The sequence below is a fragment of the Haliotis rufescens genome, unplaced genomic scaffold (genome assembly GCF_023055435.1).
Source record: "Haliotis rufescens isolate VD_foot unplaced genomic scaffold, xgHalRufe1.0.p SCAF_45, whole genome shotgun sequence".
NCBI classification, from domain to species: Eukaryota; Metazoa; Mollusca; class Gastropoda; order Lepetellida; family Haliotidae; genus Haliotis; species Haliotis rufescens.
In genome coordinates this window covers 63,264-85,935 of record NW_025964168.1, presented here as the reverse complement: position 1 = coordinate 85,935, position 22,672 = coordinate 63,264, and the positions used below count along the sequence as shown (strand labels likewise).

At 39.0% G+C, this 22,672-nt stretch overlaps 1 protein-coding gene across 4 annotated transcripts; it reads left to right on the top strand.

Moving 5' to 3' along the window:
* The first annotated feature begins 958 nt into the window (after positions 1-958).
* LOC124117034 (isocitrate dehydrogenase [NAD] subunit gamma, mitochondrial-like) lies at positions 959-21,133 on the top strand. 4 transcript variants are annotated; one of them, XM_046478712.2, is made up of 14 exons: positions 959-1,077; positions 3,264-3,341; positions 4,679-4,779; positions 5,723-5,838; positions 6,018-6,075; positions 6,650-6,782; positions 7,829-7,962; positions 8,355-8,457; positions 9,939-10,085; positions 11,769-11,863; positions 13,859-13,919; positions 15,148-15,236; positions 18,507-18,529; positions 20,328-21,133. In XM_046478712.2, the coding sequence occupies exons 1-13, from the start codon at positions 1,006-1,008 to the stop codon at positions 18,520-18,522; spliced, it is 1,203 nt and encodes a 400-aa protein (XP_046334668.2). In that variant the 5' UTR covers positions 959-1,005; the 3' UTR covers positions 18,523-18,529; positions 20,328-21,133. The 4 variants fall into 4 exon arrangements, with proteins under 4 accessions (XP_046334668.2, XP_046334669.1, XP_046334667.1 ...); XM_046478713.2 differs by lacking the exon at positions 18,507-18,529 and adding an exon at positions 16,922-16,954; XM_046478711.2 differs by lacking the exon at positions 18,507-18,529 and adding an exon at positions 15,885-15,950.
* The last annotated feature ends 1,539 nt before the right edge of the window (positions 21,134-22,672 follow it).

Here is a 22,672-nt window from a genome sequence, read left to right as displayed (position 1 = left end):
AAGTAAAATCCAGCGATCAAACTTTACAAGTGAAATAATCTAGATTTCCTTAATGATGTGTCACTCAACAAAGTACATTCGTAAAGTGTCCGGAAAATGTAATTAATAAAATATACATACCTTAAATAAACCGATCGCTGTTAGGTCACTCTGCAACACAATCATGTATACACACACCAGTGGCAATACAAACACATGCATTCGTACGTATGGTCGTATACAAAACGTAGACTGTGCATTGGTTGTCACCATTAAGCATGCTTTATCTAGAGCTGGTTAATTTATAAATGTTACTTACTTACTTACTTAAATTGGGAATTTAACGTGCCAGCTTTCCGACATATGCGTATTTCGCGCACAGTGAGATGTTACAATTAAGGTGACTGTCTGGCCATCGCCACAACACGTTACTCGTCGGTTTGTTAATTTACTTGTTAATTCGTCGCAATCAGGCAATTAAAGGCCCACAAGGCTTTGGGGCTAATACACAGGACCTACTCACAAAACTGGGGAGACGAGCACAAGACATTCAACACTTTCAATATATACCTAATGCGTCCCGACGTCCAATTCCAGTTACGACCGAGACTAATTAGTGTCAAATGTGAACGTGCAACACTGTACGTGACGCCACAGTGAGGCGTGAATGACTAACAAGTTAAATCAAACTTGCTCCGAAGTTTCCGAGTGGATTCGGATATAGAGTTCCTATTGCATGAAAAAAATTATCCGAATATAATTTTAAAATATTATTCATAGTGCACGTTGCCTTTGATGCTATATGTATTTTCTTCTCAAACGCACTCGAAATATACATTGAGAACTTATTTACAAATCGATGCATTCCTGTTTCTAAAATATATTTTATTACACTTGTAAGTTATCAATCGTTCCAAGCCTGCGTCGATGTTAACAGTAAAAGAATATCGATGAATAATTCCAAATTCAGAAGAAATCCCGTTCCTTAATTTACAAAACGCAACCTTGTTGGTCAAGGTCACTACAATGGCGGCCCCCACGAAGCGTCTGCTTTCTGCTCTGTTGAAACAAAACAATGCTTTTTCACGTCTGTCTCAGGTGAGATAGCATTCGAATAGGATTCCGAAGCTCTTTAGTGAAGGCTATCGTGTAAACCAATGAGATTACCAGGTTTTGAAGGGACTATCAGATTTGATATTTTTCAATCTTCACTTCAACAGACTTCTGTGTGTTTGTGAGTGAGTGTGTGTGAGTGTGTGTGTGTGTGTGTGTGTGTGTGTGGAGGGGGGAGGGTGAAGGGTGAGTGGGGTGGTGCATAAATTATGTTTCTATCCAGTGCTCTCAATAGACAACTGAATTGTGAATTGATGGCTTACAAATTATGTGGACTCTGACAGAAAAACTCGGCGTAGAATATAACCAAGAAGCTCTAGTAGTCCAAATAGTGATAACATATAGGCATAGCAATAACCCCCAAAGTGTTTAAATTCTACTTGCCCTGATGATGCCTTTAACAAACTGGCCCAGGCTAGTGCAAGTTTCTTTCTCTGCAAATTAATAATGCCGTCCCCTCTCTTGAGTCTGTTTGTTTATTGTTAGGATGCTGGTTTGAGTTTGTCTTTACTGTGCACCTTTAGAATACAGTACCACAACTTCTCGTGAGGACGGTCTCTACGTAGGTCACATGTCTCAAAGGCAAGCAACCAGTTTTTGTGAGAATCCGTCGGACGCGAACTCGTGACCTTCGGATTGTTAGCCCGACAGCTAACCGACTGAGCTACGTCCACACTGTAAAACAAAGTGCAAATTTACCTAGTCATGCCTACGACATTATGGAACTGAACGAAAAGGGTCGAATAGGTGACAGGCACTTGCGAAGGTTACGGGTAGGCATGGTGTCTTGTGACTTTAGTCTACGGACACTTACGAATGATCCCGATGCCCTTTAGCACACTCATCCCATTCCGTAATCTACAAGATACCGAGTGGCGAGGAATGATCGGATATGGTGCGAACTGAAAACGGCTCCAGGCTCCAGGCGAATTCGCGAGTACGCATGAATGATATGGTATTTAATAATTCGTCGGGTGGATTTTGTGACAGAAAAGTGTGGTGGGGAACACTGTTAGGATGATGTGGATAATAGTAAGGAACGAGGGAGGCATGTGCATGAGTGACGACACAACAGTGAGTTCGCTTTTGAATCAGTACTGAAAAAATGTAGCCGGTGAAATGTTCCAGGACAGTTTCCAGTAGCCAAAGTATTCGACACAAAAGGGGATAAAAGGGCTAAGGATAGAGTTCGGGGTAACCTACCCTAATACTAGCTATATTTGGATGTGTTCAGCGCCAATATAATATCCCTAATAAACTGCATTCTTGTGTGTAATAATGAAAATTAATGAACCGAAAAAATAATATATGTATATTAGTTCCAATTTATAACCATTTTAGCCAATTGAATTACGTGAAAAATGAAATAGTGATGCAGGCAAGATCAAACACGTATATGTCAAACAAAACAGGTCACTTATTGCTTACAGCAAAAGTACATTAAATAATGATGTCACTGTATAACACTTTATAACCTTTGTTTCGTGACATCTAAGCCCATTATGATGTCATCAATCAAATGTTGCTGCCTGTTAGAAATTGGAGGAAATACGTAAATGTGTATTTTGTTTATCCATTTCCTACAGCACACTATCTTGTATAAATATTGATGTTTTCTTCTAGATGAACATTTAATCCATACTTGGTGAAAACAAAGAAAAAATGATAATAATAATTTTTAATTGCTATGCAAAACTGTGTGTAATTTCCCTATAGGCCTCTACAGCAACAGTTTAAAATTAGTATCGCAGTTTAGTAATGGGGGTAACTCAATAGAATGTGGACTATCCTCATTTTTAAAGAGTGCACTGGTGGCCCAGTCATCTTAGGTGCCACAATTCGCTGTTGCACAGAAACTTACAATTGTGGGTTCGAATCCCAGTTCGCTCTGAGTATGTTTCTATGTTTCTTGGGTTTTGTCTGTTTTTCATTTGAGACCTGCATCACTTCGGGCTTTCCTCCAGCATCATGCTGACACGCCATGACATAACTGGAATACTGTTCAAAGCAGTGTTAAATCCAACTCACTCACTCACTCCTTTTTAAGATTGTAAAGTTTAATTATATCATCTATCATAAATACCTGCAAACAGTACACATACTGTAGACATCCTTAAACTAATATGAACTTAATATGGTTAGTTGTATTTAAGTGAATATTTCTTTTTCAGGTCTCAGTTGGAAAGGTTGCAAGTGCACACTATGGAAACACAGACAGGAATTATGTGACAACTGCCACTAGTACACAGGTAGAACCCTAAACTGCTGTTTACATCTGGGGCTGAACAAATTAGGGAGTGGGCAAGTTGTAATTATCCAGGATTAGAAATAAAGGGGGTTATGCAGACCATGTAATTAATATTACAAACTACAAATTAAACGTAAATCCAGATGGACAATGTTCACTTATTGTAACCAGATAGTGTAATAACAGGACTAACTTAAGTACATCTTTGTTTATCTATTAACATGCTATTTCAGGTCTTATCAGGCCAAAGTAATCATGGAAATGTCTTTGTGTTGAAAAATAATAAAAATTCATAGTGTGCACACACTGGTACCCATACTAAATTATTACTACCTATAGTTCTATGGTATTTTTTAACTTCAGCTAGGCTTCTTGGCTGAAGTAATTCCACGTTATATTAGTGCCATTTTTCAGGACATTATATACACAAGAAGATACGGTACTAGTGGTATATTATTACCTATAGTCCCATGGGATCTTTAACTAGAGCTAGGTTCCTTGGCTGAAGTAATTCCATGTTATATTAGTGCCATTTTTCAGGACATTCTATACACAATAAGATACGGTACTACTGGTATATTATTACCTATAGTCCAATGGGATCTTTAACTAGAGCTAGATTCCTTGGCTGAAGTAATTCCATGTTATAATAGTGCCAATTTTCAGGACATTCTATACACAAGAAGATACGGTACTACTGGTATATTATTACCTATAGTCCTATGGGATCTTAACTAGAGCTAGGCTTCTTGGCTGAAGTAATTACACATTATGGGAGTTCCGTTTTCCAGGATTGCACACTAAGTTGCAATGCATGAGTGGAGCAGTGTTAATCAGTTATAATGGTATTTATACACTTGACTGGTCTTGCAAAGCTTTTGCTGGAGACAATTGGATTTAAGAAATTCTAGAACATTTTCATAACTTTATTTATTTTTGAATGTGATCAAAGACATTCTTTAATATTTTTACTAGTTTTGACAATACTCTATTGGACATTTTAGATAGAAGTGAGTCTCCTAGAATAAAGACCAATCAGAAACACTTGGTCTTGGCAGTAATTGTTGAAAGTTTTGAGTCTACTTGCTCTCACCATAATTTTCAGTTAATATTGGTCTTTATTATGCGGACTATTGTAAACTAAGTTTACACGACACAGGCTTCAGACAGTGGCTAAAGTTGCAGACGTTTGATTTTATGTCATAAAAGCATATTTCAGTCATAGTGGCGTTCAATAACTAACCTATACAAGCCATGAAAAGTATTGGAAATGGTATTGTTTTGGTAATTTTTCTACAGATGAGAGAAGAGGTGAAGTGATGTGTGGTGTTATTTCAGTTTGAGTCTCTAGCTCGATATGGTGGGCGCCATACTGTGACGCTGCTGACTGGGGATGGGTGTGGGCCGGAGCTACTGGGCCATGTGAGGGATGTCTTCAGGTGAGCAGTCAGCGTCCACATCAACCACGGGTGCCACTTTCAGGCAAATTGTAGATGGTTATTTTGTTATTTTGTCACTTGAATGATATCAAATAGTGTTGCAAAGAGAAAATGTGTTGTTCATGTAATGTGTATACTGACAGGCAGGGTTTTACCTTATCTTACATAACTTGGGGTCCATGCATCTTCCCCAGGCAACAGAGTTAACTGTCTATAAAAGTCCAGTTTCCATCCTTGCGGAACTAGGCTGGAATTTCTGGGCTCGGTCAAAGCGCCACTGGTGGTTATTACGAGTTTTGTCCCTGCTATTGACCAATCAGATTCGACCTTTCATATGACTTGCATTTGCTTCAATGTGGTACCCAGTCAAGACGATCTTATTGATAATCAAAATCCATATTATAACAAATATAATAATCCAAATAATAACACGGTTCTTACTTCGCCAAGTGCAAAATGTCCTGTAATTACCTTGATTAAAAACGTGAAAAGATTTGGAAAATATCTGTTGACGCCGAGTTGGCGGTACACATGCCTTGCAACTCTTGCAGTTGATCGAAATCTTCACGGCACTTTATGAACCGGATGACGATTTTGTTACGCGATTTTGATTGAACTCGTTAGTCCAGCCAAAATATTACTCCATAACTCCGACCTAGTTCTGCAAGGGAATTCTGTAGTCGGTTAACTCTCTTGCCTCAGGAAGATTGGGTCCACAATACTGAGGTTGATTCTTGTTTAACAGTTGTTCTGTAGCCACAAGTAGTCCTAATCACTTTAGTCAATGTGTTACACCAGACGTAATACGGACATGATGAGGATGATGATGATGATGATGATGACATCATGAAGATGATGATGATGTTGATGATGATGATGATGAATACATTGATGATGATGATGATGAGGATGATGATGATGATGATGCACTATCTACTTACAGATATGCAGGTGCCCCCATAGACTTTGAGATTGTGGAGATCAATGCTACTACCACTGAGTTGGAACACATGCAGGGGGCCCTACTATCAGTACAGAGAAATGGGGTGGCCATTAAAGGTATACGTAATTCAGTATGACATATAGTAATTATGTAATTAGGTAATTGTATAGCTGTTTGAATCCTTAGAAGCTAATTAAAAGTTGGACTTGGTTCTTGATGTCTCATGATATATGTGATATTATTCAAAATGTATTACATTACATTACATAATGTTTCATTTTTTTCATGTTTTCAGGCAATATTGAGACAAAATTTGATGATCCAACATTTTCTTCAATGAATGTTGCTCTAAGGTTAGTATTGTATAAGCTCCAATAGTAAGTATGTTTTGTGTATTAAACCTACATTTTTAGATGTCTTTATCAGAATATTTGCCTTTGTTCAAGTATTTTATTTTTTCACAATATTCACTGCATGGAAATTTAACCTGTCATCAACCACAGGTTTTCCTATGCCAGATTTGATTATTTACAGGTCACTGTGGTATAGCTGGAATATTGCTGACGGTTGCGTTACACAACACAGCGGTAGAAACTGACATTTTTAGTCCACTAGTTCTTATAATGATAACATATAGCAAAACCCTTAACAATGGAAAATTTCTACTTTTCCTTATGATACCTTAACTATTGGGCAGTTTTGCAAGGACTAGGGGACTAGTGCCTATTTCTAACACTGAAAGAAAATCTATTGACAGTAACATGAGATGGGTATAATATGTGATGCCCATTTTGGTGTTTGCTGGTTTAAAATCAATCTTCTTTCCACCACCACATGAAATAAACATGAGATAGGTATAATATGTGATGCCCATTTTGGTGTTTGCTGGTTTAAAATCAATCTTCACTGCACCACCACCTGTTGTAGAACCAAGCTGAACCTGTTTGCCAGCATTGTCTGGTGTAAGAGCATCCCTGGCTTCTCCTCTCGTCATGACAACCTCGACATCATCCTCATCCGAGAAAACACAGAGGGGGAGTATACCTCACTCGAGCATGAGGTCAGTCTGCTTGCTGTCAGGCGTCATCTGCTACCCAGTACATTATAAGTTGTCATCTGATCTCGAGGCGTATATGGTGTGATGTAGCCTGTGTGTGAGCCGATGTACCCTGTGTGTGAGCCGATGTACCCTGTGTGTGAGCCTATGTACCCTGAGCTGTCAGGCTCCCACACAGGGTACATTACACCATATACGCCTCCAGATTGGATGACAATGAATTTATCTTACCGACATTCATTCATACAGGTCCAGAATATATGCCCGCAGTTTGACTGAGTTAGCAAAATTTGTAACAGACGACACAAACGAACAGAGTTACTTCCCTTTACCCAATGCTTTAGCAGAAACATCGGTTAATTTCAACTCAACGATACTTGTTTGAGATATGCAAGTAACTCTTGTGTTTTGATTGATTTCTCAAAGGGTTACATGCGCTGGCTACATGGAAAATAATTGCCCTCTCCTTAACCAATCAGAAGCTAGTATTTTAATATAAGGTGAAATAAGTGCTTGTAGACACATCCTACATCCGGCTATGAATGTAGCATGTTGGTGATGCAGCATCTTAGGTGATGAGGCAAGGGAGTTACCAGACTGTAGAAGTCCAGTTTCCACCCTTGCCGAACTAGGTTGGAATTTCTGGGCTTGATCGTAGCTCCTGCAGTGGCTATTACAAGTTATGTACCTTTTATGTCTCTCCTACTGACCAATCAGATTCCACCTCTCATATCACGTGCATTTGCGTCAAACAAATGGCGGCGCACAGGCAAGAAGGTCTAGAGACCTATTCCAACCCAAGTCCCTGTGTGGCACCATCCCTCACATTAATGATATCCAGGAGTAGAAATAGCTCACTGTGATAAGATGTTTGTCATGAGTCCTTATGTTGATACTGGGACTGTTGGGGAGACTGTTGGTTTAGTGCTATCTCAGACTCCAGTATAAATCACAAAAACTAGATTTGATCCCTTTTCCTTCATTCAAAAGTATACAGATTGTAAACCATGTGTAGAAACATGAGAATGACTGAAGGGCTTCTTTGTCAGAACGTACCTGGTGTGGTGGAAAGTCTGAAGATCATCACAGAGGAGAAATCCAGCCGTATAGCCAAGTATGCCTTCGACTTTGCCGTCAAACATGGCCGCAGGAAGGTCACAGCGATCCACAAGGCCAACATCATGTGAGTCGTAAACACAAACTCCAGGCACAATATTCACAGGGATTTACAACTAGCATAGTATTGTAAAAAAGAATAATATTGATAGATATTTAGAATCAAACCTTTACTTAACATACCTCTTGGATTGACAGAAAGGTTCACTCTCTGCAGAGTTAGAGATTAGCTGTGCTCTTGATATATTAAGCTGCAGACTTTTAAACTTTTGACCCTCTTAACATGTTTCCTGAGATTTTAAATTAGGATTTTGGCAAACAATTTTTGACAGTCATCTGAAAGGTCAACACAAAAAAGGATTTATCATTCTGTGAAGACGATCGTGTCATGGATTTGCTTGTATGTCTGATGTTTCCTGTGGTGCATCAGTGATTGACAAAAACATTTTCATATTTCAGGAAGCTGGGTGATGGCTTATTTCTCGAGTGCTGCCGTAATGTGGCCAAGTCGTATCCTGATATTGAGTTTGGTGACATGATTATTGACAACGCAAGCATGCAGGTAACTAGCAAGATAAGGGAACACTTATTGAAAACAATATGTATTATCAAAATATTTTTAATGATATATGGGTTATAGGTTTAGAAATTAATTTCAGTTGTATCAATGTATGTATACTGTATAAAATGTTTGGACAGTTTTGATCAAATAGCTGTATCTAACACAATGAGATATTTTTCAGTTGCATATGACAAATTCATTGATTGAATAAATGTTTTGCAGATGAGACTTATATCCTGATATTATTTATTCCTACATTCTTAAATTCCTCAAGAGAAACTTTTGGTTTTGTTATGTATATCAGTGTTCTTGTTCTTTATCATACTATATATATCAGAATTATTTCACTCTCAAACAATATTTTTGTTCTCCCTCCCTAAAACAACAAACACGTAAACCTGAATATTTCGGCTGTGAAGTGATAGGTCTCCTCATACAAAATGCATTGCAGAAACACTCATTGTTCACATGGTCTTACGTGGCCTTGCAGTTTGAGGCATGTTGAAAAAAGCCATTGAATTGAGATGTTTAATAGGCCTTTAAAATAGATAATGGGCCTTGTGAACTCCTTGTATTTTCTCATTTTCTAATGTAAAGTTCTCAGAAATAAATAGAGTCTATATGCTTTTAAAATCTTTTAAACCTATGGAGAAAGCTATTTGTATACTATCTATTAATAGCCAGTGTCCATAGTTAGCTTCCTTCCAGTAATTGGCTGCCACCAGTCCTGCACCATGACTGTGGAATTTATTTATTTTATGAAAAAGAACACAATCTAGAAACGTATACAAAAGCAAGTCTAGCCAGCTCTAGCTAGCTCTATTCCACATCAGCATCGGGAAAATTATTTTTTTATTTTTAGAGTCAAGAAGGATATTGTGTAATATAAGATTTCATAGACTAAATGTTAATCTAGGCTACCCCCTTTAGAACCCTGTAAGCCTGCATCTGTAACAAACTTCAAGAAGAAAAGGGCCCAGAGTGTACCACAGGCAAATGGTGGAAGGTGTACTGATTTTTAAAATTTGATTGGCCTTGAATTTTAGGGAGGGAGTCTTGAATGTTTGTCACTGAAATTATATTTGAATGTGATACTGCATCTTAAAGAAATTCCCCGTGAAGATCCGGGGTAGAATAGGTAGTCAGCAACCCATGCTTGCCGTAAAAAGCAACTATGCTTGTCGTAAAAGGCAACTAACGGGATCGGGTGGTCAGGCTCGCTGACTTGGTTTGATGCATGTCATCGATCCCAATTGTGTAGATCGATGCTCATGATGTCAATCACTGGATTGTCTGGTCCAGACTCGATTATTTACAGACCGCCGTCATATAGCTGGAATATTGCTGGTTGCGGTGTTGAACAAACAAACCAAACCAAACCAAAATCTTAACATGCTTAAAGAAATATATGTTTCACATTAACATGATTTTGTATCCTTCTGATTGCCAGTAGTTAATGTGTGTTGCTCCCTGCCCACTAGATGGTGTCTCGGCCGCAGCAGTTCGATGTCCTCGTCATGCCCAACTTGTACGGCAACATCTTGGGCAGCATCGCCTCCGGACTAGTGGGCGGGGCAGGGGTTGTGCCTGGCATGAACATAGGAGAAAAATATGCTGTCTTTGAAACAGTAAGTCAAGTTAACATGGCTAAACAAAATATGTTGTATGTTTTTAAAAAAATGTTTTTGTATCTGATGGTCAGCTGGTAATATGTGTTTGTTCCCTATTTGGCACAGTAACCGTACACAGGACTATGCAGGCCTATGTTGTCCATTCAGTTTTGATGCTAATGTTGCAGCACCTTGACTCTCAATTACTGTTTCCTTATAAATTTCGGGGAACTGGTGGCCGTGTGGACTTGAATTAACTGAAGAGTTGTGTCCCTTAGCTGTGACAGGATCAGCTGAGTATTATGATCGCTGGTACATATGCGTTTCACTGAAACCGTAATTACTTACCCGGTATTACCTGAGTAACTTGGTTTTTCTGCCTTACGAAGTTCAACTCTAATCCGACTTAATCGCTCCTGGAATAACTTCCTACTTCTGTGTATTGGCTGGAATCACGTGACTATCAGAACTGGGTTTGTGGAGCTGGTGGGGTATGTCAATATTGGTCACGATCACCTCAACTTGTTGAAGCCCAGTGAAAATCCGGACGACGACTAACTGGATAGGGTGGTCAGACTCTTTAAATTGGTTGATGCATGTCATCGTATCCCAACTACGTGGATAAATGTTTATGATGTCAATCATTGAATTGTCTGGTCCATACTCGATTATTTACAGACCACCGTCATATAGCTGGAATATTGCTGAGTGCGGTGTTAAACAACAAACAATCAACATTTTGGAGTAATTTTCTCATGCTTTCATGTTGGGAGCCAACAGTGCATATCGACTCTGGCTTAAGTGTCATCAAATAGTGAAAACTAAATAAGCAATGTGTTGGAGACATGAAGTTTTGTTTATCTGAGATGATATATCAACAAATCATAATCTTAATAGTAAAATTAATATCACAGTCTGCTATTCCTTCTGTGATCACAATAGTCAAGATGGTCAAAATATGTGTCCTATGGCAGTTGTATAAATATAGAATACTAAATGAGCTCCTGTGTGATACCAATTTTATGAAACGAGTGAATAGTTCAGACACGAGAGTTTAGTATTTTATTTATTACTTGCCATTAATAACATTTTTAGAATTATACTGTTGAGTGTGAATAGGCTGACACCTACACAATCCACGGCATAATCCAATAGAGTTTAACAGAATAATACTTCAAACACGTCAAAAGTATGAATTTAATACCATACAACGGCCCACCTTTAGTATTCAGGTGTCCGTTCCACAAAAATTATCATAGCACTAAGGTTATGCAACTCTTACTTCAACTTAGACTAACGACAGTCGTTGCGCTACAATACGATCGCCTTGTGGAACGGGCCTTGCACCTCAAAGTTTACAATCACGTCACAATACCCGATGACGTTGTTTGTGGAATTTTGATGCAAGATCCATCGGTGAAACAATGCCATGTGACGTCAGCCTAGCAACAAGGTTGTGTGCATAAGCTCCTCTATCATCCCCACACGCAATGTCGTTGAATAAGCCAAGGGATGTTGAGAGCTTTCAATATTTGTTCATGAAACGTGTTCCGAGAATACATAAGCACGCATTTTGGTATAACACAATGTGTAATACAGCTGTATCTTTATTAAACAGGTGATCTCTTCACGGGCAAGTAATAAATGACCATGTCTATCTTAGTTTTGACAAATAACATTGATTCACCTTTGTCTTTGCAGGGAACCCGAAACTCTGGCCGCACCTTGAAGGGCAAGAACATCGCCAACCCGACGGGCATGCTTCTGGCCAGTTGTGACATGCTCGACTATCTGGGGTAGGTGTCTCTACAGGCAGCAGTGGGAATCTGTGTTTGACCCTGACCAAAATTTGTCTGAAAAAGGGTTTTAATTCGCAGATACTTTATCATGTTCATACAACATGTTAGCGTGGGTAATTAGAGAGAGAAACCAGTCACGAAGGTGACCACTGTACCATGCAGGGTTGTTAAGGCTGCTGGTGTTGCTTAGAGTTTAGAGTCGATCTATCGCTGATTTCAAAAGTAGTACAAACTTAGATTACTTTGTGAATCCCCAAAATAACACTAGACCACAGGACCGGCATTTATTGAGTTGTACAGGGCCCTGTTCCAGAAAGCGATCTTAGCGCTAAGTCGATCGTAACTCCCTTTCTTTAACACTGACTTACGACAGTCATAGCGCTAAGATCGCTTTGTGGACCGGGGTCCTGGTCCTTAAGGAAATATTCTAGACTCGGTGCAGCTGACCAGTGTTTGTGTCAAACACTGTGAATAGAAGGGTGGTAGCTCTGTCAATTTTAACAGATCTTCCATTAGAATTGGAGTCTCTAGAAAGAATGGGACCGAACATGAGGTACACAAAGTGCTATTTCTTCTGTCAGTATATTTAAATAGTGTTAGAGAAAAAAGAGTGTATGTTTTACCAGTGATTTCTTGAGAATCCTCCATGAGGAGATTTCAGAGCAGGATACCCTTGTGCCCCATGTTTGTCAAGAGATTCCACTAATAAGAAGCAAGTAGTCCTAAATCTTTGTGTTGTGAAATGCATGACAAGAAGACATTAGCCAAACAGAAAGCAGCTTTCTCAAGCATTACGGTACTAGTTTAAAACTAAAGACTTCCATTCCTGATTACGAAGTCTCTTCCATCTCAAATGTTTATCCCATTGAAGCGAGAAATAGACAATCATTTTGACAGAATCGGTCCTACAGCCTTCAACTGGAGTACCCTGTGTTAACCTTTTCGAGGTTGCATGATTAGAAAAGACATTCCGACTGTCACTGTCCTGATCTGGTAAGTTACGCTGTGATTGATCAGATGAAAGGCCGTTCCGACGTGACCCGTAATGTGATGTCCTTACATCTTTGTTTAGCGGTAGTGAGAACTAAAATTTTATTTTAATGAGATTTGAATTTTGTCAATGTCAAAAGTCATGAAATTGTCCTGTCTCCATTCTTGAATCCTGAATAGTGTTGGAAGATGGCAGGAATAGATGTTAACAAATAGGTTTATAATCTGCATTTGGCAGGTAGGTAAGACACAAGTCAGGTTGAAAAAGGCCTTGAATCGCCCTCATATCACTCTTATATAGTTACAGCCAGCCTTCTAGAAACTGTCCCATCCCAAAACTTCACAAATTATCAAGCTTGCCATGGTCATGTATGCAAGGGCAGTAACTCTAAAATTCCACTTGGCGCAATCAACAGCTCTTAACATTTTACAAGCACTTCAATCATTTGCTGCTGCTGACAATCAATGCAAATAAATGTACAACAGTTTCTACTGCTCATAACAGTATTTATTCACCGACAGAATACTGCAGCAAGTATACAAATTGGCACTGGCCCACTATCTCGAGGTATATTTGTCTGAGGGGGCACTGGTGGCCCAGTCGTCTAAGGCGCTGCGATTCGCTGTGCAGAGTTGCGTCCCTTGGGCACGCCAGAAACCTATGATTGTGGGTTCGAATCCCGAATCACCCCAATTATGTTTCTAGGTTTGTCGGCACCATACCCGTGCTCGTGGGTATCACCGAAGTGGTAAACGTCTGAGACCTGCATCACTTCGGGCTTTCCTCCGATATTAAGCTGACACGCTGTGATATAACTGGAATAATGTTTAAAGCGGCGTTAAACCCAACTCACTCACTCACTATATTTGTCTGATATTAATAGCATCCAGTTGGCTAGCAGCAGTTCAGGCTTTTCAGGTTGTTCTTATACATCATCCCACCCCAGCTCCTGGATGTTTCAGGTTTGTATCCCTGCTGACGTGATATACATTCTGTTTCAGTCATCATCGCCATGCCACACTCATCAGAGAGTCCACCATGGATGTGCTAGGAAAGCATGAGGTACAGGCTTGTTATATGGGGTGATATATGAAACTTGTAGGGTACACATCACAGGGCCGTCATCTTGACATGGCAGAAATATTGCCAATGTGACGTTTAATTTGAACTCACTCACTCATCACAATGCCAACAATGTTATACACAACGTAATTGCATCGTTGTCTAGCCTCATTGATGTACCTAATCAACAACACTACTATCATTTTGACAGTCAATGACAGTCTAGTAGATGTACCAGTACCATCAGCCTTCTCTCTAATTATGGTAAATAATGTTGTATCGACTTTCACTTGAATACATTGATCCAAGAAAATGATGACATATTATATACACTGTTATGGTGATGAGTTTCACTTCAAACAGTGTGTAAGGAAACATTTTCGGAAAAGGTTGTACATTATTTTAAGTTTTTCATTTGAAAGATTGGTGGTGTTAGAATAGGTTCCTTGCAACGGGTGTGCTGTCCATAAGAGATGATCTGGTGGTCAGGCTCGCAGACTTGGTTCATTTGTGTCAACATACCCTGATAGTGTGGATTGTTGCTTATATTAATCACTGGATTGTCTAGCCTAGACTCTGTAATATTACTGATTGCAGCATTAATAACAAAGACGGGCACTATTGGTGTAAAACACCATATATCTCGATAATCCTTATCCATTCAGGAGGTGAATGACGGTGTTGCCCACAAAGAAGGTAGCATCCATACAGAAACTGTCATGGCCACCAACATGTAAATGCCATTAGTGATAGGGACCGCCTCAAAAGGAGAATTTCCTCTCTTCCGTAAAGCACATTGAACAATGATTAGACTACTTTGTGCTACCATCATGTGTTTGGTTCTACTTTTCCACTCAGCTGCTTCGTATTATAAGATAGAAGAAACTTAAGAACTGCCTAAATGCAAAAAATACCAGAAAAAAATAAGAAAACATTGAGATACCTTATAGTGAAACAATACAGCATGTTGCGGTATAAAAGAAAATGGATCAAAGTTTGTGAGAGAGAAAAAAAAGCCTAGGTATTACTATTGAAATATTACTTTATGTCAGACCTCAAAGCAGGTTCATGAGTGACCCATTTCAAAACCTAGGTGTGGAAGACGAGCTGGTTACTAGGTTTACCCCAGGTTGTCAGGAACCTAATGCGATGTAGGGTAATACAGTGATAGGTTTATAATGATATGATAACATGGTGTTGTATACTTGTTTCTGTGTATTCTCCCCAGACACAAACACCTGATGTTGGCGGACAGGCTACAACCACAGAGGTGATCCAAGCTATCATAGAAGACCTCAAACCGAAGACAAAAACATGGTATGTACGGTAGTGGCAACAATCAGAGCGTTACACAATCTTCAACAGTTCATATGTTAAACTGCCATACCTCTCTCCAGTCTGTGGCAACAAGCATTTGAGTTTACTTGTACTAGTCCCGACTGCTTTTGCGAGATCATTTTCATAAGAAAAACTACATTTGAGTGTTAATGATATTTGGACTATTATTAACTGAGAAAACTGAGTATGATGAAATATAATAGATTCAGACTTTGGACCGATGGCTCACGTCACAGACTGCTGCTCAACTTTTAGTAGGGATATTCCTATCGTACCACAATGATCAGTTTAGGATATGTGTATGTAAGATACTGATACAAAAACTGTTAGTTTCTAACCCTGAATATCCCTATCAAAAGTTGAGTAATATATATATTCATTTATATAAATTTAATAATGACCTTCACATTGTTTAAACATTTTACAAACTAATCATACTTGACATTAAGCATGTTAGGGATAGTTGCATAGTTTTACTCAAAAGCATGTAGATCAGGTCATAAATGATTTGTTTTGATATTGATATGTTTATTATTATGTTTACCAGTCCCATCTTTCTTTGTAGTCTTTGTAGTCCTGTTGTCTACAGTATGACAAATGTAGCTGTTTAACTCTGTTCCTTCCTAGGAATGTCTTGCCCCGTCGGCCGACACAATCATAGCTCTTCTCTTACAACCACATTCCTTACATGTGGTAATGGATGTCATTTCTTTCCTCAACCCTCGTAATGACCTGACTGTTGCTCCTTCAGACAACTTGCACCATGGTTGAACTAGATGTGCTGGTTGGTTTTCTGCCCTTTGATCACATGCTCTCTGAACAGTTGTTCAATCTCTTCATCCCCTTCTGCTTTCAACAAGAGCGACTTCAACTCTGTACTCCACTGTAGTGTGGTTATTGCATTCCCTTAGACCAGTTGTGCAGACCCGACAAGCCTTCCTGCTTTCTTCATGAGTTACTTCCCCTTTTTGTTCCCTTTATGCCAGTGTTGGTTGTGGCGAGCTGCACAGTGTCACATGATCTAGACTTCAAGTCTGTTTTTTTTACCTGTGAATATCCGGGGTAGAATAGGTCTTCAGCAACCCATGCTTGCCGTAAATGGCGACTCTGCTTGTCGTAAGAGGCGACTAACCAGATCGGGTGGTCAGGCTCGCTGACTTGGTTGATGGCATGTCATCGTATCCCAGTTACATGGATCGATGCACATAATGTCAGTCTTGTGTTCTTATTAAATTTGAAATGTCCATATGAACGGTTATACCAGTGTCTGTGCATGACATAAAGATCAGTTCGCCTCTGTGGACAAGTGGTGGAGCATCTGCTCCGAGAGCAGAAGGTCGGGGGTTCAATCTACGTCAGCGTCATACTACTTGTTGTTGCCCTGTCTGGCGCTCGGCGTTTAGGGGCTAAAACTAGGACTGGTCGGCTTGGAGTCAGTATAATGTCTCTGAGTGGGGGATTCATGTTACACTGTTATCATGTGTTTAATGTTATATACTTGTCCAATGCCTTTGCTGCCTGCCTTTCTTACTTTGTTTCTATTCTCCTTATTATCTTTCTGTTCTCCTTATTTTGTTTATATTTACACTGATGTCCATAATGCATCATCATGCATACAGCATGTACCATAACAGTGCATTCTATGATTGTTTGTGTTTCCCAAGGTGTTAACATGAAGATTGTGTGATTGTTGAGTGGTAGGTCACTTCATTTGTTATAAGTCAGTGCTAACCCATCCAGTGCATTATATCTCCATTATATTAATATAAATATGGACCTATTTGCCACCCTAGCTTGGTTTCAACACTAAATAATATCCGTCTTGTCATATCAATCATGAGCGTAAAGTTTTGTGCTAAGGTAAAGATAAGAGCGATGGAGGTGGTGACGACCTTCAGAAACAAATCTATATATAGCAAACGGGTCCAAGTGTTATTACAATGGAATGGAGATAAGGTACACTTGATAATCGAGGATGATTAGCATACTCATGGCATTAACTAGTTGTAGACATACTTTCTGTCTTAGGCTTCTGTTTTCCTGTAAGTTCTGCTGACCTACTTATTGCACTAACATATCAACACCTTTCTGTCATAGGTATCCATGTAGACAATGTAGCTGGAATACGACTATATATTTTCAGAAGTAATCACTTATTGAGACTTACTATATATATCATGTATATGCAAGTTCAATTTTCGAAATTTAGACCGAAAACAAGGGTCCTTGCAAGAAAATAGGGCTATATATCAAGGGCTGAATCAGCATTTTTGCAAGGGAGGGGGTCCAAAATATCAAAATCCTCTCTCTAGTCTCAGGGGGAGGGGGAAGATTGTCTACAACATACTTCATTTAGTTTTCAAAGGGGGAGGGGGGTCTGATCCCCCTCTGAATCCACCTATGAAAGTTTTATGGATTCAAAATACACATTCAAAAAATCTAGAAGAGAAGATCAATGACTCACCCATAGGACTCCAATATTAAGCCCATGTCTATGATTATGAATGTAGACTGTAATTTGTTGCTGACAAGACATATTTCTGGCAAACCTATGACAGGAACTACACTTTTTCAGTTTCACCCGCAATTTATTGGGAGATTTTGTTCTTCTTCTTCTTAGTTTTATTATTTTCTTTCTATTATGTGCATCGTAGTGCTACTAACCTGATTTATTTGTACTCACCATATCTTTCTAATATATTGATGTATATTGATACATTGTTCCTGGCAAACCTTTCATCCAAACATAGAACTCCCTCAGTTCATGAAGTAAGGCCTGATTGTGGGATGCATCCTTTATCACTAAAGTGGCTCATGGCTTCATTTCCTGCCCGGCCCTGGGTAAAATGTCCTGTGAGGGAGGGCACAGGTGGCCCAGTTGTCTAAGGTGCCGCAGTTTGCTGTGCAGAGTTGCGTCCTTTGGGCATGTCAGAAACCTTGGATCATGGGTTTGAATCCCAGTTCCTCATCATGTTTCTAGGTTTGTCAGCACCATACCCGTGCTCATGGGTTTCACCAAAGTGGTAAACGTCTGAGACCTGCATCATTTTGGGCTTTCCTCCCACATTAACCTGTAACTAGAATACTGTTCAAAGCGGTGTTAAGCCCAACTCACTCTCTGTTAGAATAATACTGTGAGGTTTGATCAGTCTGGATGAAAGGCAACCCATCTCTAATACATTACATTTGTCATCGACTTAGAGTAACATGCATTAAATGAAAGTGTGCCTGAACTATTCTAATCCACAGCATTTCTTTGCTCTAACCTGATGGTGAGTGGGGGCACTAACTGTTGTCGAGGGACCTTCACAAACTGACCTGTGCACTACTGTATTATTACATACAGTAGATGTAGCAGAAGGGACACACTTTCTTTATTTTAAGGCTTAAACAGATTTTTTGCCTAACCATTTTGCTTCGGTATATTGAAGCAGAAATTAAGATAAAATATCTTTTTCTAATTCTTGTTTATTATCTATAAAGTTATTTGGGGCAGTAGGTTCTGTGGGCAAAGCTAAGTGCTTATTCTGTTTACAGTGCAGGATGTTCAATATTAATACAGAAACATGTACGTGAGGTTTTACATCAGAAGTTTTCGCAATGATCATCTGAAACTTTCACTACATTTTTTGTGTGGTTACAGTGTATATATTTTTGATTCTCTAGCCATCAGAACCAGAGTGTTGGGAAAAGGAAAATAGATGTAAGGGTTTGTTAGGTCAGTTCCTTAAACCAAAAATAAAGAAAGAGTTGCCTAAGCCACTCTGTGAAAGGGCTTGGTTTCTCACTGTTTTAACAACTTGATGCATGTCAATACTAACTCATAACACATGTACAAACCAATGCACATTACTAGATGTTTTTAAAGTGTTCGTTCATCACGCTGAAGACCCGGGTTTGATTTCCACATGGGTACAATGTGTGAAACCCATTTCTGGTGTCCCCACCATGATATTGCTGAAATATTGCTTAAGGCGGTGTAAAACCATACTCACTCACTAGATTTTGAGTGTTTCCAGTGAGTGAGTGAGTTTTATGGTTTTATGCGGCCTTTAGCAATATTTCAGCAATATCTCGGCGGGGGACACCAGAAATGGGCTTCACACATTGTACCCATGTCGAGAATCGAACTCAGGTCTTCGGCGTGACGAGCTAATGCTTTAACCATGAGGCTACCCGACCGCCCGGTGTTTCCAGTGAAGCAGGTGTGGGCAGGTGGAGAGTGGTGTTTCATTGTGTCTAACTGTTTTATATTATGAAATATTTATTGTTTGTGTAAAAGTCAGGTGAAACCATAAATGTATTTTTGTGGGTCTAACTCAGTGCCTTGTTCTTTCTGGACTTTGTGTGGAATAATTATTGTGAACGTGTAATGAGAGCCATTTTTTAACAGATTTTTGAAAGTAGGAATCCTTCTGAAGTTAATTTTATGTCAGATACATTTATGATTATTTTGGTGTTTTAAATTATTAACAAGTAAAAAGATTCTTCATATTCAAACAGACATTGAAAATGTATCCATATTAATAATTGTGTACTTGAATGTTGTATCTGTGATGTTATCGGTGCATGCTTTAGAAAGACAATCATACTATATATCATATGTTGTCATGTGTAGTAGTGTTGAAATGCATGTGATACAGTTATTATCATCAGCCCCTTGTTCTATTGTAACTGTACGTATTCACTCTGAATTCCTGGCAAAATGGCCACCATGGATCATGTGAAAGATGACTTTAATGAAGGTCTCTTTGCACTTTCTAATGATGTGTAATCTTGGTAATAACTAGTTCATATGGTATCATTGCATGAAATAGTAATCATAACAACTCATCCTTTCAGATCAGTTCTAGGACATTGTCTTTTTGTCATCCAAAATGTCCTGAATATATTTATTAATTCCGGTGATGGTATAAATAGCATATCTTGTAATAATTTGCTAAAATCACGAAAATATCCAAAGGACTTTTGTCTCTAGCAAATCATTTATTTGGAATGTATCGTATTGCTCAGTACATTTAATATAGGGGATATAGTGTTGGGTGTAACTGAGTGTTGTGGCTGTTTCAGATCCAACAGACAGGAAGGTCCTCCAGTAGAGCGGCTGACCCACCAAGTGCACCACTGCACTGCAGCTACTGCAGCAAGCACCTTGCATACAGGCCACTTGTGTAGAAGCTGCATTTCCCTTCCAGCAAATGTTCTTTAACTGAATCTGATTATCTTTCTGCAATATTATTTATTATTTTCCACAAATATTACATGTAATATTTTGTACATATATAGATGTGGCAAATATCCTTGGAAGTAGTTGATCCTGTGTTATCTATATGTTTTGCTCAAGTGTTGGTCAGTCACAAAAGAGTGAAGATATGCACTCTCTTGCAATGATTATTTTCTGAAACACTTTGAAAACACATATTCCCATTTCTTTTACTATTTTACAAAATGGTAACAAAAGTGATTAAGGTATTATGTGTCTTTGGACTTTAGATTATCAAAAACAACAATGTCATTTTGTCACACCGTCATCATTCTTTGTAAATATTTACTGCTAAAATCGTTTGCTTGTCCTCAAGTTAAAGTTGAATATGCGTTTTCATTGTATGTCATGTTGGGTAATCATTGGAATGTGATGATGGGAGAAACAATTCCATTGGTCACAGTCTGTGTAAAGCAGAATCTCAGTTAAATATTTGATGATACTGACTCTAATGACGCTCTGCAATCCTTCATTTGTGATGAAAACAATCTGTGAATACTGTTCGTACTCAGCTAATGAGGCTATTTGTACCAGTGTGTATTTGTTGTACAGTCTTGTGTGGAATAGAGACGTTAAGGACACCTGTTTCGTTAATAAACATGTTGACAATGTATTCACTTTCTATATTCAGTATATCTGGAAAATCTGTTTGATGAACTGTCATGTCAGTTGCAAGCACGTTTAACATCACATATTTGGATGACATTGACAGCAGTACCAAACTACTGGAACTGTTGCATTTGGTCAAAGACTTGGTCAAAGACGTGGTCGTCATTGGGTTACAACATAGAGACAGGATAGATGCCTTGTTAACCTTGTTGTCCTGCAGGGGCGGTCAGGTAGCCTAGTGGTTAAAGCGTTCGCTCGTCAAGCTGAATTAAGGTTCGATTCCTGACATGGGTACAATGTGTGAAGCCAATTTCTGGTGTGCCCCCATCGTGATATTGCTGGAATATTGCTAAAAGCGGTGTAAAACCATACTCACTCACTCACACTGTTATCCTGCCTAATACGTTTCCGAGGTCAAGTCAATCGAAGATAGCACATTCATGCTACAAAAGTTGCTCTGGCAAAAACTCCAAAGGAAGCAGTTTGTGTTCTGCTGGTCTCCCTTCTCGACGTCCAGCATTTCGTCCGTTATTTACGCTACCTCATAGACAAGCTTGTTTGCTTGCTTCCAAGGTCATCACCGTTGGAATCAATGTCAATGGTCGTCAGTTTGGCCATTCTACCTCTTTTAGTGTCCGTAGCTGTGTTTACTGATGCGGCCATGAATGTTTTTGCAATGCTGCTGTAGCAATTTGCAGCTATAACAAGGACACAGTTGTTGGGAATATCACCACGCAGCTTCAGAGAGATGTTATTGGACCCCATTGTGGTACCCCACGAGGACACATAGTGAGGACTATGTGTTGATAAAGAAGTTGCCAATCTTTCAGGATGATAATGGTCATTCACACCATTGAACTGTGGCCTGTGCTCTTGTTAAGCAACAGGGCATACGCATACCTGCTCTTCCACCTTTAGCCCTGTTGAAAATCTTTGGATGAAGGGTGTGGTGTTAAATGTACCTACTCTGTGCACCATGATCTTTGGACCTTCAACCGGTAGTAGAAGGTCATTATGAAGAAGAATTGTGAGTGGGTGAATTGGGTTTAACACCGCTTTTTACATTATTCCAGTTATATCACGGCGTGTCAACTTAATGTGGGAGGAAAGCCCGAAGTGATGCAAGTCTAAGACGTTTACCACTTCGGTGAAACCCAAAAGCACGGGTATGGTTCTGACAAACCTAGAAAAATAATTGTATGCATGCATACTATGGTAGTTACCCGAACACACATGGTAGTACACGAACACACATACACACAGGTGATCTATGCACACAATAAATTTGAAACATGACAACATATATCATATATCACAAATATTTATCATGGATTATTGTAATTACTTTCAATATATTTTTCTGAAGTATTCTTCTCTGAAATATAAAGAAGACTGATCCAGTTAGAGGTTTAATTTACAATGTATTTCATCACAATGTGTGATAAAATGAATTTGGTCGACAAAGGACCTGAAATTAAAAAAACCCATTATCTTTCTATAGGCCCACAACGTAGTTTAACCAAAGTATTTCATCGATATTTTT

Bases quoted from the DNA above. Each gene is read 5' to 3' on its own strand.
- LOC124117034 (XM_046478711.2), top strand. From the start codon at position 1,006: ATGGCGGCCCCCACGAAGCGTCTGCTTTCTGCTCTGTTGAAACAAAAC. The intron at 3,342-4,678 runs GTAGAACCCTAA...GTGTTATTTCAG, and splicing joins CAACTGCCACTAGTACACAG to TTTGAGTCTCTAGCTCGATA. The intron at 6,783-7,828 runs GTCAGTCTGCTT...CTTCTTTGTCAG, and splicing joins ATACCTCACTCGAGCATGAG to AACGTACCTGGTGTGGTGGA.